The sequence below is a fragment of the Fragaria vesca genome, linkage group LG4 (genome assembly GCF_000184155.1).
Source record: "Fragaria vesca subsp. vesca linkage group LG4, FraVesHawaii_1.0, whole genome shotgun sequence".
NCBI lineage: Eukaryota > Viridiplantae > Streptophyta > Magnoliopsida > Rosales > Rosaceae > Fragaria > Fragaria vesca.
In genome coordinates, this window is record NC_020494.1 from 463,250 (window position 1) to 481,120 (window position 17,871).

At 36.1% G+C, this 17,871-nt stretch overlaps 2 protein-coding genes across 2 annotated transcripts in view; one reads left to right on the forward strand and one right to left on the reverse strand.

Moving 5' to 3' along the window:
- Positions 1-5,529, forward strand: part of LOC101306323 (long-chain-alcohol oxidase FAO1-like) — a 6,306-nt gene extending 777 nt beyond the window's left edge. The window contains exons 2-3 of the mRNA XM_004296338.1: positions 674-946; positions 3,357-5,529. Coding sequence (XP_004296386.1) covers positions 674-946; positions 3,357-5,129 — 2,046 coding nt within the window. The 3' untranslated portion in view covers positions 5,130-5,529. The remainder of the gene's footprint in view (positions 1-673; positions 947-3,356) is intronic.
- A 1,039-nt stretch (positions 5,530-6,568) lies between these two features.
- LOC101306032 (phosphate transporter PHO1-like) lies at positions 6,569-14,293 on the reverse strand. Its single transcript, XM_004296337.1, has 15 exons — positions 14,060-14,293; positions 12,734-12,817; positions 12,081-12,318; positions 11,016-11,364; positions 10,698-10,746; positions 10,516-10,587; positions 10,186-10,315; positions 9,686-9,806; positions 8,898-9,147; positions 8,646-8,750; positions 8,483-8,527; positions 8,214-8,366; positions 7,785-8,063; positions 7,546-7,685; positions 6,569-7,450 (listed from the first exon to the last, which is right to left on the reverse strand). The coding sequence occupies exons 1-15, from the start codon at positions 14,291-14,293 to the stop codon at positions 7,360-7,362; spliced, it is 2,340 nt and encodes a 779-aa protein (XP_004296385.1). The 3' UTR covers positions 6,569-7,359.
- Positions 14,294-17,871: the final 3,578 nt, after the last annotated feature.

The window sequence follows — 17,871 nt, forward strand, 5'->3', positions numbered from 1 at the left end:
TATAATATATATATATATATATATATATATATATATATATAACCCTTCTAGTGAGGACCCTTAAGTTGAAGACTTGATGAAGACTTGGTGAGGACTTTTTCGGCTTATCCCACCTTTCGATCTTATATCTACATCTTGACCGTTCAGTTTATAAGTATTTATGAGTAGATCATTTCTTCAAATTTTCAACTATATTAAAATTTTTTAAGACATTTATAAGTGTAATTTATCAATTATGAACTTGAACGGTTCATATTTGACATATTTGATTTGTCCATTAATTTGATCTAGTTTGTTATCTTAACGAACACCAATTTAGGTGAAAATTTGTAGAAATAATCTACTCATATAAACCTAAAAACTGAACGGATAAGATGTTAAAATGTGATCGAAAATTGGGTCTTTTAAACCATAAACCGAAAAGTCTTCACCAAGTCTTCAACTTAAGGGTCCTCACTAAAATGGCTCCCTATATATATATCATAAACTTTAGTGAATGTTATTATTATTTATATCTTTTTTTATAAGACTTTAGTGAATTTTAGTAAAAATGTATGCATGATCGCGAAAATAAAAGAGAAGATAGAGTGTTTTTTTTCTTTCTATCTAATTACCTGCAGAGAGTTGGTTTTATTTTAATTGTGTATTTGGTTTGGATTAATTTCATGAACAGGTTGCAGATTTATTGGTGAAGAGGGCTTTTACAGAAGCCATAATTCTGGTTAGAGTGGTTTTATGGATCCTAAGCACTAGGTTGGGCAGTCTACTGCTCTGTGGTTCTCTTTGCTTGGGTGACAAATGGCCCTTCATTCACAAGTTCTCATGTCTGCCGTTGGAGAAGAGAGAGAGAGTTCTGCAGTGGTGGTTCAGGCACTGGTTTCTCACCCCAATTAGGCTTGCTTTTCTTTACATCAAGATCCTTTGCGTCTTCACTTTCTTCTCCCGGGTACCCATTTCTATCTCATTCCCTTCTACTTTTACATATTCTAACGACAAAATTGATACAACCGACAGATCAAGATGGTATAGAACTATAAGCTAGCCATAAACCGTAAACCCTACTTGGTTTGATCGTTGTCATGCGTGTCACTCATTATTAGGTTATGTCCTATATATTTTTTTTTTTTTTGATGCTATTAGGTCCTATATAGTTATGGCCGGGTTGTCGTTATGATCGTATTCCCAAACCTCACTCAGCCTTATTTCAACTCACGAGAACAATTTGCTAGACTTGAGGGGAATATGGAGGGATAGCTGAGAGAAAAGCTAGTGACGAGGCAATTAGACTTTGTTGTCAGACAAATTAACAAAATCTGTAACTCGATTACGACTAAGTGCTAGTTTGGTATTCCAGTGACTTGAAAAAAAAAAACTTTGCTGCTGTACTTTAAAAATAATCAGCTGTGAATTAAAATAGTTTGTGTTTGATAACTATTAGTTTAAAAGTATTGTCAAAACAAAATATATTGATTTCTAGTGTTTTTAATGACAACAGCTTCTAAAAACAACCTTGAGGTTGCTTCTAAAAGCTGTTGTCAGTGACCTATATTTTCTAAAAAACTGTTTTTCTGCAGTTTATCAAACACTATAAAATTTTAAAAGTACGGATATAAACTGAGTTTTTTAAAAGTGAAGCCAAACGGGGCCTAAAGCGATTAGGTAGCTAGTAAAAAACTTTGGGGTTACGAAATAGCACATATAACTCTTGAGTGTGTAACGTCTCTAGGTTTGAATCTTGTCGACGCTAATTGGAGTTAAATTTCAATATATTCTTGATGACCAAGAAGATGATATGTTGTGACATGATCTCCCTTAGTGACCAAGAGGAGGAGGATGAAGGCATTCCAAAATAGTCCCCAGCACAGAGCACGAACTAGTTTAATTATAAGCTAAAAGTCTTTAAGAAAACCTTGTGACCTTGATAAGAGTATATATAACTCTTGAGTTCAAGACACAGGCCTCTCATATTTAAGAGGAATAATCGACGGATAACCCCTTGCCTCTTTAATACGTTGGTCTCAAAATCTACTCCTTGCCTATTAGTAGTTAACTAGTTATCAGTAAGTCAATTGAGCCAACGAGCAATCAAAATGAAGAGATTTGAAATTAAAAGTGGTTGAAACATCATCATCCCCACGTACTACTGTTGAAGCCCAGAAGCTGATTCGGTCATTACTTAGGCATTTAAACCGCACATTTAGATATTTGATTGATTAAGACAAGTAATTATTAGGTGGTCCGGGAACACCACCTGTCAATGGTCCTGATTAGCTTTAACCAATAAGATTGCTTAAATCATGTGGGGACTAGCCGGGGGTGAAAAAAATAAAATGAATTTAAATTATTGAATCAATCAAAATTAAGTATATAAATCTGTACACCAATAAAACAGAAGGGGAACATCACGTCTGATTGCTTGAATCATGTGGGAATATCTCCAATTCTAATTAAAAGAGTATTTAATCAACTATTAGAAGAAAGCTAAGGGCGGGCACACCACACCATCCCAAAAAACATAAGTGTACTAAAATGATATTTCCATTAACATTTCTTTTTAAGATGAACAAATGTGATCATCAAATTAAATAAAAATTCTACAATGTGTTAATATATGATATGCATCAAGTTTGTTCTAAAGTTGTAAAATGAGTATTTGAAGTGATAATATTAGTCCTTAAAGATGTAAATGAGTCCTTAAAGTTGTAAATATTCTTAGTTACGTACCGCATGAGTCCTTAAAGTAGTAATATTAATCCTTAAAGTGGTATAGGAATCTTTAAAGTGATAAAAAATGGTTGATACAACTTTGAGGACTAAATTACTATTTTAAGGACACATTTTACCACTAAAGGACGAATGTTGTAATTAAAATTTTACAAATTTAAAGACTCATATTACAACTTTGAGAACCAATTTTACTACTTCGAGGACTCATTTTTTAACTTTAAGACAAAGTCGATGTATGTCATGCAGTAACACATCATAGCCTTCCCCCAAATTAAGATTGAACGACCCATTTATCTTCATGAAACAATATGATGAGAGAGCCATGAGGAAAGGATCCGTAAACAAAAAGTGGTCGTTAGACCAAAACTAAATAATTTAGGCCAAGCACAAAGCATGATAAGTTGATCATGGTGTTCAATAGATTCATGTTACACCACATGTGTGAATGTGCGATAGCTAGAATATTGATGCTAATTGATCGAACATCATGATAATAGTTCCTTAATTATTTCGTGTACACTTGGGCATTAAGTCCTTAATTTCATGAACATTCATCCCATCCATGATGTATAGTACGTAGGCTGCAAGCAATCAAGAGTTTAAGCGTTGAATCGTTTTCCTTTTCACAGGTTGATGAAAATGCTGAAAACCCAGCATGGAAAGCCATTGGATATGAAGTAGAACCGGCTGCGAACCCCGAAAAAGTCCCAGAAGAGAGGTCTCTTCACAAGGGAATCATAGAAACCATGTACCAAACTGACACTAGCCTTCTGGATTCTCTTGCTGACAAAGGCCTCAAAGTCACACATGACTCCAAGAACAACCTCTACAAGATCAAATGTGATGTTGTAATTGTTGGCTCTGGCTGTGGAGGAGGTGTTGCAGCTGCTGTCTTAGCAAGTTCAGGCCAGAAAGTCATTGTTCTTGAGAAAGGGAACTACTTCACCGCATCGGATTATTCCTCTCTGGAAGGACCATCACAGGATCAACTGTACGAATCAGGAGGCATTCTTGCAACTTTTGATGGTAAAGTAATGCTGCAGGCTGGATCAACAGTCGGTGGTGGCTCTGCTGTAAACTGGTCAGCCTGCATTAGACCACCAGATTCTTTGCTTCAAGAATGGGCCAAGGATCAAAAGATTGCCTTCTTCGGGGGATCCGAATACGTTTCTGCAATGAATGCTGTGTGGGAGAGAATCGGGGTTACAGAGAGTTGTGTAGAGGAGGGGTTCCAAAATCAAGTGCTACGAAAAGGATGTGAGACTTTAGGCCTTGATGTTCATTTTACCCCTCGCAATTCTTCTGAGAAGCATTATTGTGGATCCTGCGGTTATGGTTGTAAGAAAGGAGAGAAAAAGGGGACTGATACTACATGGCTGGTGGATGCAGTGGATCATGGTGCAGTGATCTTATCTGGTTGCAAAGCCGAGAGATTTGTATTGGCTAAAAGCTACAAGAGTGGAAGTATGAGGAAGAAGAAATGCTTGGGAGTAGTGGCAAAAAGTTTAAGTAACAACATAACAAAGAGATTGCAAATCGAGGCAAAAGTAACAATTTCAGCATGTGGAGCTCTTTTGACACCTCCCTTAATGATCTCTAGTGGACTAAAGAATCGGCACATTGGTCGAAATCTTCATCTCCACCCTGTCCTAATGGCTTGGGGATACTTCCCTGACTCGATTAATTCAGAATTCAAGGGTAAAAGCTATAAGGGTGGAATTATCACATCGGTCCATGAGGTCGTTTCAGAAGACTCTAAGCCAAGGGCCATCATAGAAACTCCTGCATTAGGGCCTGGATCATTTGCTGCTTTGTGCCCTTGGGAGTCTGGACTAGACATGAAGAAAAGGATGCTGAGATTTTCAAGAACTGCACATTTGATCACAATAATCCGGGATAAGGGTTCCGGGGTTATTAGGACAGAAGGAAGAGCTAGCTATGAGCTTGATGTATCAGACAAAGAGAACATGAAGGCTGGTATGAGGCAGGCGCTTAGGATTCTGATAGCAGCAGGAGCAGTTGAAGTTGGCACTCACCGCAGCGATGGACTGAGACTCAAATGTGAAGGGATTGATAAGGAGGGACTAGAGGAGTTTTTGGACAAAGTTTCTGCAGAAGAAGGGCCACAGTCATTAGTAGAGAAGTGGACACCCTATTCCTCAGCTCATCAAATGGGGAGCTGTAGAATGGGAATCAATGAAAAAGAAGGCGCGGTTGATCAGAATGGGGAGAGCTGGGAAGCCGAAGGCCTATTTGTTTGTGATGGTAGTGTGTTGCCTAGTGCTGTTGGTGTTAATCCGATGATCACCATTGAATCAACTGCATACTATCTGTCAAAGAGACTAGCCGAATCTCTGAGAAATCAAAAGTCTTCCAATGTTGGTGTTGATTTCTTTTCTTAAACCACAATTCACAAAAAAAACCAGGTGGGATATTCACTCTGCAGCAGAAGTCTTGATAGTGATCTTCATTCTAAAATTTTAGCAGGTGCAGTAATTATACTATATATTAAAGGGTGGTTAACTGTTCATATCATAAGCATATGAACAGTGATTTTTTTTTTTTCTGAAACGTGTAATTTAGATTTTCTTAGATAGACTCTCTCTCGGCAAATATTTTTTTGCCCTCCATTTTTTACTTTTCTTCTACATCCTGAATCTTACAAATCAAAACAATTAGAGCATTTATATTTTGGGTAGAATACAAGACTAGATGTTTTGTTGTATAAAAGTTGTTTTTGTGATAACTCTTATACATATGTAAAATATGCATAATGTAGATACTACACCGCGCCAAGGGGCGGTTATACAATCAGTATAACAGCTGATAAAATAATAGAAACCATAATATTGTCATAGTATAACAATAATATTGTCATTAACATTAGATATACAATTAGTATAACAGCTAAGTATAATTTGTATTAATAATATTCTATGAAGTACATATCAGAAACATTTCTATCAATCTATAACATTGTTTTTGGATAAAATAATTTTAATGTCCATAGAAATTTTAAAGTATGAGAATTACAATTCCATGAATTTTGTGATAGCTCTTATACATATGTGGAATATGCATAATGTGAATACTACATCGCGCCTAGACGCGTATATACTAACCCTTTTGCCCCTGTTATTTTTAAGAAACCATAATATTGTCATTAACCCTAGATATATAATCAGTATAACAGCTGAATATAATTTGCATGTATAACATTCTATGAAGTACATATCATAAACATTTCTATCAATCAATTAACCCATTGACTAGCTTCATAACGTTGTTTTTGGATAAAGTAATTTTAATGTCCATAAAAATTTTAAAGTCATGGGAATTACAATTCCATGAATTTAAATCATATTAATTGAGAATTTCATTGTTTGAATTTCATGATATGTCCATAGAAATTTCAAAATCATGAGAATTACAATTCCATGAATTTAACTCCTATTAATTAAGAATTCCATTGTTTGGATTTCATGATGTAGAGTTTTAAAATGACAAGAATTTGTATTCAGACTAGCCTTAGTTAAAGGAATTGACAAATGACACTTATTTTGTGAGGAATTTAAGTCGGGAATTAAGCTCCTAAATTTCACGATTATTTTCCCGTGAAAATTGCTAATTTCACGGGATAAGTATCCAAACGAGGGAAACCATCCTAAGAAATTGAGAATTCTTTATGTTTGATTAAATTCTCAGGAATTCATCTACATCCAAACACACGGTAAATGTATACACCGCGCCAAGGCGCTGGTATAATTCTAGTTTAGTATTAGTTTGTGATGGAGGTTCTGCTGTCTTCATGTAAAAAGTTTACCAAAATATATTACGTGAAGGAAGAATGATATTTAGAGTGAATTAAAAAAAGAGGTTGCTTAATTTTCATCTCAATATAAGCACTATGCAGAGATTGGTAAGGCATTATGTATAGGATACAGGGATATTAAAGCTTCCACCTAAAGTACTAGAGCATGCTCAAGCATTGAAGTATATATACTTGTTATGCAAAAGTACAGAATATATAAACTAGCTATTACATATATTCTTTACATGTCTAAAAACCTCATTCTGAAAATAATATAATATCACATGCAGTATTTTGGCTATTTTCTTATATATGGGAATATTTGATCAATTTGCTATCAAATTGATAAGTCCTCAACGGTTATGTTCTTCCTGTAACAAGGTAACAACTTGTTATGATCAAATGTAAGATAGAGAATAAACAAAATGGATTCAGATAACTGATCTCTTCCATTTTCATTTTTAGTGGTAGCAGGGATGACATAGAGGGTTATCTTTAGAGGCGAAAAGTTTGAAAGTCAATACACAATAGAACTGCTTGTTCAGAAAATACATGGTACACTTGCATCATCATTTCTATACTAAAATGGCCAAAAGGTACATCAGAAAAAGGTCATTTCAGTTGGAAATGGCTTTTCTTCATTGCATTTGGTGCTTTGCAATTCATATTCCGAATTGTGTATGCGATGAATGAATGGCAGGATCTCACACATTGATGTAAGAAAATGTACGTGGAGTAGTCCCTCCTCCTGCATCTCTTGGCTTAAATGCCCCATATCAGTATTTGGGGATTCTGTACTATACAAGCAAGACTGATTCATCTCATCCATCAGAATCTGCATCACGGAATGGTAGGGGAACCGTCTTGACTGCCCTGAACTTGCCAACATTATTCAGATGCTCATTCTCTAACCTGTTTGATATAAAAGAACAAGTTAAGAAATTGTATAGTTTAATCACAAGGATCAAGTATAATGCTCAAAAACATTTCTCCTTCAACATTAGTACCTGTAAAAGTTCCAATGCCCCCGCCGGATAACCTCTAATGAAGCCAAGAGAAAGTCCACCAATCGTGACTCAACATATGAAATTTTGTGAAATCCCATAACTGTCTCCACCCAAGCAACTCTCAGAACGGCATTCAGGGCCTGCGTCAGTTCGCAATATGTTTGAGAACGCGGTTTAAAACTAGGATATCTACAATTAATAAAGTTGTTTAGAGAAAAACCTAAAGACCTAAAACTTACCATGGAAAAATAGTAGGTGCTTTTGTTCTTCAGAATGAGTTCATCTCTCAGCCATAGGTTCTTGGAATGTGGGTTGAAAAGCCCCCAATCCTTGACAAAGTCCCAGTATAACTGATAGACTGTAGCCACCACAGAAGTGACCACTACTATAGAAAACCATAGATGATTCTGCTGATTAGCATATGTAATCCTGGCTCCGGCTGCCACCATGGCCGAAACATACTTCCCCATGTTAGCCAAATGGTTGACATCAGCCTCATCAAACCATCGTCTTGCACACTTTATAGTTCATTGCATTGAAAGATCAGATGTCAGTTGGTGGACTAAAAGACTATGCTATTGCAAGGTTGAAATATTTGACTACATGCATTTAGTAAGAAAGAAAGTACTAATAGACAATAATCTGCACATGAATTTTGGTAGTGGTACCTGCATTGCACGCCAGTAGTATGGCAAGAATGAAATGACATAAGCGAGCTCTCTGTATAGCCTTCCAGTTTTGCAAGTCTCATATTGGTGTGTTCTGAAACTTCCAGCAAGAAAGTAGCAGGCTGTGGATTCCATGTGTCTCAGCAATGGGATCTACAAACAAAGAAACAATAGTTGATTTGTTAACGAAACTAAATGGTCGATGAAAGAGGAATGTTACAGTTATTTATATTTTCTTGCCAACTTGATTATAAATTAGATAGTTATACCTGGCTAGTTAGCTGATCAGCCATGAAAAAGTCTACCATCAAAACCTGCAGGAAAATGATGCAACAAAAAAAAAAAAGCTTAAATGGCGATGCTAATTTCGTTGTATTGATTTAAATCAATCACGATTATTTGATGGGATACTGCAGCTGGAAGGAAATGTACCTTATAAAGTGGAGAACAGACTATGTTACGAATTACTCTAATGAAGCAGTAGCGTGTAGGTCGATAGAAGATGTCCAAGGGGCATATCAGCAGCGCAATGGAAAACTGAAATTCAGTTTTTCAAGATTAGGACAATGCTTCAAGCTATGTAAATGTTTCAATTTTCTTAGTTGATTTCTTTCTGAGGCCTGATTTTAAAACTCTAGTTACTTGTCTAACAGACATGTAAAGGTGAAAGTCATAAACACTAACCAGAAGGAAAACTCCAGGAATGGCATCAACTTGGCTTGGTAAGAAGTTATTAGCCCTTAATATAAGGTGTAAAACCATGGCACCAACCACAGCTGTCATAAAAGTTGTGCATATTAGGAAGGCGTCGCGGTACTTTAAGGCGGTGCTCGGTTGGAACTCAAATATGAAGTTGCAATTGATTCTCGTACTCTTCCACATGAACAGGTTGCATCCATACATGAACAAGTGCAAGCTCAGTAATGCAAAGACACTGCACAAAAATTCACCTCCTTAGAGTTAGTAGGATGGTAGTTAGTTTGAATTACCATCATCGTCAGATCTTAATTCTATTTCTGAAAAAACTTGACAGGGATCACATTTCCGGACTTTGTGCATTACTTTGTGTTGCTAGTTACTAATCTTGGATGCTACTTTGTCAAGGTTAGAAACTTTCTTATCTGCGACTTTTATTCGTACAACACAACAAACATATATTTCCCTTCCTGTGGCCTGTTGGCAGTGCTTCTGTTTGACGTTCTTTTGGTCGATAGCGCTAGCTACTACCGCAAATGCTTATGTTAGAAGCACATCTTAGATTTCTGTAAATTACAAATCCAGTTTGGGAAAGCATTTAGAAGCACTGTGTGTTTAAATCAAAAAAGCTCTTGCCGCTAAAGTTGCTTTCGGTTTTAGCACTTACAGAAGAAGCACTGCCCTTCAACAGTCTGTACAAGCACTACTAGTAGCACTAATTGTATATATAATTACATGTGAAAACAGAAAAGGCTACTGTGAAATAGAGCATTTACCTGAAAACAGGGTAGACAGTTTCCATGTAATCCATTTCAGTACTAGGAGAGAATATCCCAGATAAGTGCGCTAACAGTGCGTATACACTAAACAACGATACAAAGCAACCTGTAAACAAACCTGCACCAACATAAACCAAACAGAAGACCTTTATTAATTTTCTTTGACAGAAATAACTCAACAAAATAATAAACTTCATAAAAGAGTGATCACAATCAGACCCAGAAAAACTGAAACAATTTGGTCATACTGCTTCATGGGACCCCATTGTCACCAATGAATAATAAACCTTTGAGCAAATCCCACTTTGGTGATTAGTGGCAAACAAAGACTAATGAGCACCCATCATATTGCACATCGCAATTTTTTCTTTGTTAGTGGTGGAGCTCTCAATAAGGCAAAGAACTAAAGCAAACATTTCAAGTGTTGACCTCTTAATCTACAAAGGTTTTATGCAGATAGCTAAACAATGGAAAATTGAGGGAGAGAGATGAAGTACCAACAAAGAAGGTAACCATGTGAGACTCCTTCTGCTGTCGTGGTCTCAGAAACTTCATTGCCTTTTTCTTGTCATTGCTGGCAAAGTGCTTTGTGAATATAGTTTCCACTTCGTCCATTAGTTTAACAACCTTGGCAAACCAAATATAATAACCACACAGAATACAATCACTATCAGAAACGCTTACAATCGACGTTTTCCGTTAGAAAGGTAATTTTCTTAAGTGACGCCATTGTAAAAAAAAAAAAAAATATATATATATGGATTCCAACTAATAGTTATGTACTGATCATAGATTAAGACGTACGAAAAGTACGAAAATTCAGTTACCTTATCAGAACTGATGAAATGTGATCTCTTCACTGCTTTTAGATAACTTGCTGAGGCCTGCTGGTTCGATACCTGTAAAGGAAAACTAATTGCTTCAGTTTACTTGCACTGCAAGCCTATATTATGTTGGCATTTGCTAAAATAAGACTGCAGGAACTGTTAGCTAGGAACAAGTCTCTCACCTTGTCAAATTTCTTGAGGATCTTTATAAAAGCTACCATGTTCAGTGAGCTGACAAAAGTAGTAAATTCGATCGATTAGATCACATTGGTCAAATTAAAAATGCCAAGCTAAGACAGATTAATGCGTAAACTCATTGCGTACAATTAACCTTAATCCGTAAACTCTGTAAAGCTAGAACCATTTATACTAAGATATACGCATGTGGAGACTCGATCAAGTACTTCATTTTTAGTTTTAGAAAAGATCCTATGTTACCAAATGGATGTCCTACGTACTTGTGCAACTCAAATTTGGCTAAAAAACTCATAAAAGCAGACCTGTAAGTTTTAAGTAGGCCGAGGCCTCTGTAGAGCTCCACAAAAGCCCCTCTTATCATTTTCTCAGCACACTGAATCTTCTTTCTGTTGATGAATTCTCCAGGGCCTTCCTTTTTCGGATTGTTAACCAAATCTTCCCACAACATTGACGTAACGGCGGAGATTGTTCGTGTTGGAGTGTTGTTTGGAATGTCGATCCTCATGGCCATCTTTGGCTTGCCTTTCTTTGTCTTACCTCTTGTTGCCGTGTTAGTGAAGCTCACACCGTTTCTTTCTAGTGCTGCAATTGCTTCATCTGTTTGTGTTAGTTCTGTACTAGTTGGTGTAGCACTCAATTCTGCCGAGTTATCTGCATTAGTTAATTTTCTATAATTAATAACAAATTAAGGATAGAAATAAAAGAAGCTGGGGCATGAATAATATTTGAGGCAATATTAAGATAAGGCTCAGTTTTGTATGTTTTCTGCGTCGATTTTTCTTAAAAAAAAAAGGTAGGAGAAAATTTCATGAACAATTGCGTCAAGGATTTGGATTTTTCCAGAATGTTATCTTTTCCCCAGCTGTGATATTAATTAGGTGTGCTAATCATTTAGACTATGCGACTTGAACGACAAAGTTTCATATAGAACACGAACTTTACTAATTAATACGTTTGTAACCAAAATGATCGATCTCTGTCTCACATGTATAAATCTCCAATAAGCCTAAGCTGTTGACCAATTAACAGTTACAAATGGAGAACAATGTGAATGAGGAACAAGAATTTGAAGCAGTTGTACAAGCAACGTGACATGGAAGTAGTTAATCACTACTACTTAATCTGTTTAAACTTGGAAACAATTCTCTCTTTCCTAGCAAGTAGGTTTTATTATGGTAATAGACCCAAATTAAGTAGCTAAGAACAAACTTTTATTCAAATAGACTTGTTAGGTAAGGAGAGGTTCTAATGAGAACGAAATGAGAACTTTTAAACGAACGGTAATATAATTAGGTATATCATTGAATAATACATAGATTCAGGGAATGAAAGTTGACTAGCTGTAGACCATAAATGGAAAAGCTTACCAGAACCGTAGTCAGAATTCCGGGGAGTCGAGGACCATGAGCTAGGAACACTTGATGATTTTTGTTTTGATAGACAATTTTTCCATCGCCTATCGTTAAGAATTTGCTTGAGGTCCAGCAAAATCTGTAGCTGCTTGTTCAAAATCTCTCCTCTCTCAAGAAACTCTATCTCTTTGGTCTTGTAAAATTGGTTCACCTTGTTGAGCTCTTCATCTAATCTCTCAAAGAACACCCTCACCTATAAAATAAACACCAAGTCAATCACGTTAATTGAAACTTCAAATTATTCTTTTTCACGACCTTTTTTTACCACAATTTAATTTATTGATGCAAACTGTTCATTTTTGACTTGAATGATTATGAAAGGATGTACGTAGTGTTCAATTTCATGTAAAAATGATTCTTGTAGAGGAATTGTAAAGTTGAACGTACACTTTCGACCATATATAGTGATGATATTGGAGGTCCGGAAAAGACCTTTTTTTCTGGATGTCCAATATAAACACACCATGTATAAATGTTTATTTTTGAATTATTCATTTCTCTATAAAAAAATATAAAAAAATATAAACACACCATGTCTAATCATACTTGACTAGATAATTTCTTGGTAATTAGCAGTGCAAGATGTACCATATTTTGGACTGATTTACCTCATCCTCTTCAGAAAACAACTGAACAAGCTCGGTCTCGTAGATTTCTTCCTCCTCACTATTCTCCCTGATCTTACTCTTCACCTGTGCACAACAGAAAAGAAAGAACAACAGTCAATTATTAACCCAATTTTTATGGCATGGGATTGGTTTCTTTGTTTCTTAGTGTCCTTTTCGCTTGGTGTGTGTTGGTCTCTTGTTGGTGTTCGTCACGATGGTTTCGTGATATATGAGGTATTATACATCTAGTTACAACCGTATTCATAATCTGCTTTCGTGAGATAGAGATCGAAACTCCCTAAAAGATATCTAACAAAACAAAACCCAGAAATAGAGGGATGAATCTTGTTGGACTCTGTAAACATTCTGACATCCTCTCCAGGTTTCCGGCAACTTTATGAACAGTTTTCGTGTATTATATTGCATGCCCATCATTGCTTGCTGTTCGTTACAGCAAACATAACTAGTTTCAAAGAAGATCAAAAGAGAACAAAACAAGAACAGAATTTCTACAAGCCAAAAGTCATCCTATGGTTAATCTGAAAACGCTAATTTTGTTGTGATCTAGTTTCTCAATAAGGAAAAGAAGATTATAGTGATCTTCGATTTCTGGGTAAGTGTCACCAATACGTTTTCGATGTTATTCTTATGTATGTATTCTAGTTATATCGTTTTGAATGTTTTGTTTCATTGATTTGTTCGTGTAATTCCTGAATTCAGAAAACGTTACTTTAGATATGAACATAACACGACTCAAAAACGTATTCATGATAACCATAGAGCCTTTTCTTTCTTCCAACAAAGGCTAGCTGGCCGCACTAGCTAGTTGAAGTGTGCAAATATTATGTTCAATGTGCCATGCACACATATTTCACACACGTCAAAACCATCTACGGCACTGGCACCATCAATAAAGGAGCTTTGGTGCTTGCTTGTGTCACTAAAAATAGGAGTTACGGCTTACGTCGTTTTGAGAGCGAGAGAGTTTAAGGAGGTCAATAGAATCACCAGAGGTGTCGGAAACCAATAAAACTTTTCGCCTGAAAATGACGTGATCATCATTCAGAACGTACTCTAATGCCGTAATTGGTCAGAACACAGCCCACTGGAAAAGACATAAGCTCCCCAGATCGATTTCGGGTTCGTTTCGGGCGTGAATGGAATGAGGTGAAGGGGTGTGCTCCTAGTCGGAAAATGTAAAAAGTATAACGGCTACGGTCGCCAAAAATCGGCTGGAAACCTAACTGATGAGCAAAACCAAATTCTAACAACCACCATTAATAAACCTTCAACAACATATATAACATGCGTATTATAACTCAGTACCTGGATAATCTCAGTTAACTTGTTATCAAAGTTGAACAGCTTGTCACTGATTTTCTTGGCGACGAAACGAATGGGATCGAAAATGGAGACACCGTAATCTGCATCCGAGGCTTGCTTGGGAACTCTTGAAACTTTGATCTTCTTGACTTGCTTTTTGAGCTGCCAGTAGTTAACGAAAGCGTCCTTCCATTCGGGGATGAGCTGAGCTTCAAGCTCTTTTGAGAACTTCACCATTTTGTTAGCTGGTGTAGCTAGTGAAGGAAAAGGAGGAGAAGAGAGGGGGAGAGCTTACGACAGAGCTATTGGAGGGGGAGTTTGGGGGAGGAATATATAGAGGCCGAGAAAGAGGGAAGAGAGACGTGTAGTGAAAAATGATAGCTAGATTTTGCTTTTCAGACCGAAGTTTTTATCAAAAAATGAAGTAAAACAAACTGACCATAAGTCTAAACCGAAGGTACGTAAGAGCTTAACCACTTGATATACCTCATCTATAGATACGTTAACAAAAAATTGTGTTATGTACACGACAACAAATCATCAATCCATTTTTATCACAATTGAGTTCAAAAATAAATCTCTATTAGTTTGAACAAATTAGAAATACTCACACATGCTCTGCATGCATTGATGATGGAAATTCATGTCATTCTCTTCCGTTATGCACGCTACAACATCAGTTGAGCTATTTGATGATTATATGGGCCTTTAGTATTTTCATTCGAATCACTAATTTAGTATATTGGCGATAGTGCATCTATTATTAATTTTTTCCCTTATTCCGCTATACTGGATCTCATGTTAACTTCTTTCTTCTTTGCATAGAAATGAAAAGAACTGCCTTTCATATCAATGCACAACTGATCCCTTAATCAGAAAACCTAGCTTGGAGAAAATTTTCACATCCCAGTTTCTTATTTTCCGTACAGATCGATGATCCACTCAATGAGATATATTTCTGTTCATATAGACTCAGTTTCTTCTTCCCATGCCAAACACCTAACTTCAGGAATCACTGCACTATAATATACGTGATAAGGAGTAGAAACGTTGTGGAAAATCCGCTCATGGAGATATTCATCAACGTTCAAGTATGCATGGAGTCATGTTAAGCGCGAAGCTAATTTCCTCGCTGATGCCTTGAGATTTGGCCATTGTTAGAACCAATCCAAAATCCGTTCAAAACAGTATATATATATCAATGAAATCAAAACGAAATTGAAAAATTAACAATGAAAACAAACAACACTAACTTGATTGATCAGATAGAGGTCTGCCTTGCAGTGACCTTAGATAGAAATTCGTCCCCACTTGTGCTGCAGTTTCGGACGTCTATCTAGAGGATACAACTATCTGGTTTAAGTTCTTGCATAAGAACTTGACCCTGGCGAATTAACTTTATGCTTCAGAAGAAATAGTTTTGGGGAGGAAGAAGAAGAAGAATGATTCGATTATCAAAACAACGACAGAAGTCGTCTTTATATAAAAGTCAATTTGAACAGGTATAACTGTTCAGACAGACACAACTACTCGGATAGTTGTAATTGTTTGGACAGTTATGTCTTTTGATATTTATCCAAATTTAATAATTAAATTAAATAATATTAATTTCTAAAAAATTAAATTCGGATTGAATCAACAGAGCCCAAGGCCCAATCTTTGACTTTTATTAAATATATATATATTTATTTATTTCTATTATAGAAAGCCCACCAAGCCCATACTAGGCCTATCATCCATTTAATGAGTCACATGGGTGTTTCCATATAAAGACTCACACATTTAATTCTTCTTCAATGTGGGATAAATACCACACAAGTTCCAACAGCCATTCATCTCAACCACAATGCTGGAGTCATACTCTTCCTCCTTGGGCACGTCAATTAGGGTGGTTTAGAGATTGTAGTAGTGTGCAATGTATACTTTTTTTCCACCCCCAAATTTACTTTACTCGATTGAAGGCACACAATTTTGTTCTGTAAAATCTTAATTTTGTTAGAGAGGAAAGATCCCACATCATAAAATGGATAAATAAAATACAACTTATAAGTGGATAGATCATACTTATTTGTACCGAGGTCTTTTGTGGTTAAAATCCAACACCTCAAAGGTGGTTAAGTTGAGACAATATCGGCATAATATGATTCAGGCCATGCTTGTCCTTATTCAAGTTAGTATCAGAGTGGATCCCTTGTCAATTACGTCTCCCAACGTAACAGAAGAAAGTCTTCCAGCATAATGAGCCCAAATTTAGGTTCACCAAATTGCGATTGGTCCATACCATACTAAGTGCCTGCAGTGGGCCTTGGATCACATACCCCAATTTCCAAACGTGGGAATTGGACCAAAGCATTACCAATTTCCGATGTGGGAATTGGACTAAATGAATTCCACATGCTAACCTAAAAAGTTAGGTCCTACGTGAGTAGGAGTGTTGGAGATGAAAGATCTCACATCAGAAAAAGAATAAATAAAATACAACTTATAAATGGATGGATCACACTTAATTGTACTGAGTCCTTTTGTGATTAAAATCCAACACCTTAAAGATGGTTAAGTTGAGATAATATCGATACAATGTGATCTACGAGTCACGCTTGTCTATGTTCAAGTAATCTTCTAATACACTACTATGAATGCTATTTGCACGAAATCCACATTGAAAAGGTTTCTCTACATCGATGGTGGAGAATGAAAGGGTTGTCTACGGTTTCTTTTCTTATCATGGATGATCTATTGGTTAATTTGCCAGAGCAAGCCAAAGAATTAAGCTGGTGCCTGCTGCTGCTTGTAGTCAATAATCTGGGCTGGTGTTTAATCTAGTCGGTTTAAACTATATATGTATCTTGGTTATGGTTGTGCCACGTTTCAAGTAACAAAATCATTCTCGAGGAAATAGTTTTTTTTGATTGAAATAGTTGAATAGTTGAATCATTCTCGATGAAATAGTTGAGGACATCTGTTAGACATGCATTTCAACAACAACAGAATATTATTTCATATTAACAAACAATGATCGCTTTTAGTGGGATCAAATTAGACTTTACACAAACTTAATTAACTTAATTAATCACGTCAATTTGGCCAAGACCTAAAAAAGATGACCCCAGCTGGCTACAATACAGCAGCAGTAGTGCGATAGCACTCCCTTGAAATAAATTAAATAAATCAAAACAAAGCAACGAAATTTTGGAGCATTTCCAATTTCCAATAGGGATGTCCAAAAATGTATCAAATTGAATATAACTTGACAGCTTGATATACTGTGTAGCAAACAATGCCAATTTTCTAATCAGACGATGGTTTTTTAGCATTGTCTTGATGAAGCAGTTTACCGTTGTCGATCTACTTAAGGATCGTCTGATAGGCGCATTAGCCAATTATACAAAACCATTGTCTGATAAAGTTAACGCTATACTGCTTCTACGTTTTAATTTGTAAAGGTTTTAAGCTATTTTTATTATGATATAAAAGTTAGGCCGGAGCTTATTTTTTAACTCTATATCATATTTTAAGACAAAAAACTCTACTAGCCGTCAGATTTTAGCGACACGTGAAAATTTAGACTTCATGCGAAACAAGAACTAGAAGTATTTTGGCTTGCTAAATTTGTCAGCGTAACGTTATATGCTATTAGCTCCTCGAAAATATATGTGTTATCTATAGCTTATGTGATATTAGCTCCTTGGAGATAAACGATTTATGGTTACCTCGTTTGTTAGTTTGCTATGTGTGATATATATATATATATATATGGATTTTTCTCAGCTGCGGACGTCTGCACCAATAGTTTGGTGCGGATTTTCATTTTTTCC

Bases quoted from the DNA above. Each gene is read 5' to 3' on its own strand.
- LOC101306032 (XM_004296337.1), bottom strand. From the start codon at position 14,293: ATGGTGAAGTTCTCAAAAGAGCTTGAAGCTCAGCTCATCCCCGAATGG. The intron at 11,365-12,080 runs GTAAGCTTTTCC...TAACTAATGCAG, and splicing joins GAATTCTGACTACGGTTCTG to ATAACTCGGCAGAATTGAGT. The intron at 10,316-10,515 runs GTAACTGAATTT...TGGTTTGCCAAG, and splicing joins ATTTCATCAGTTCTGATAAG to GTTGTTAAACTAATGGACGA.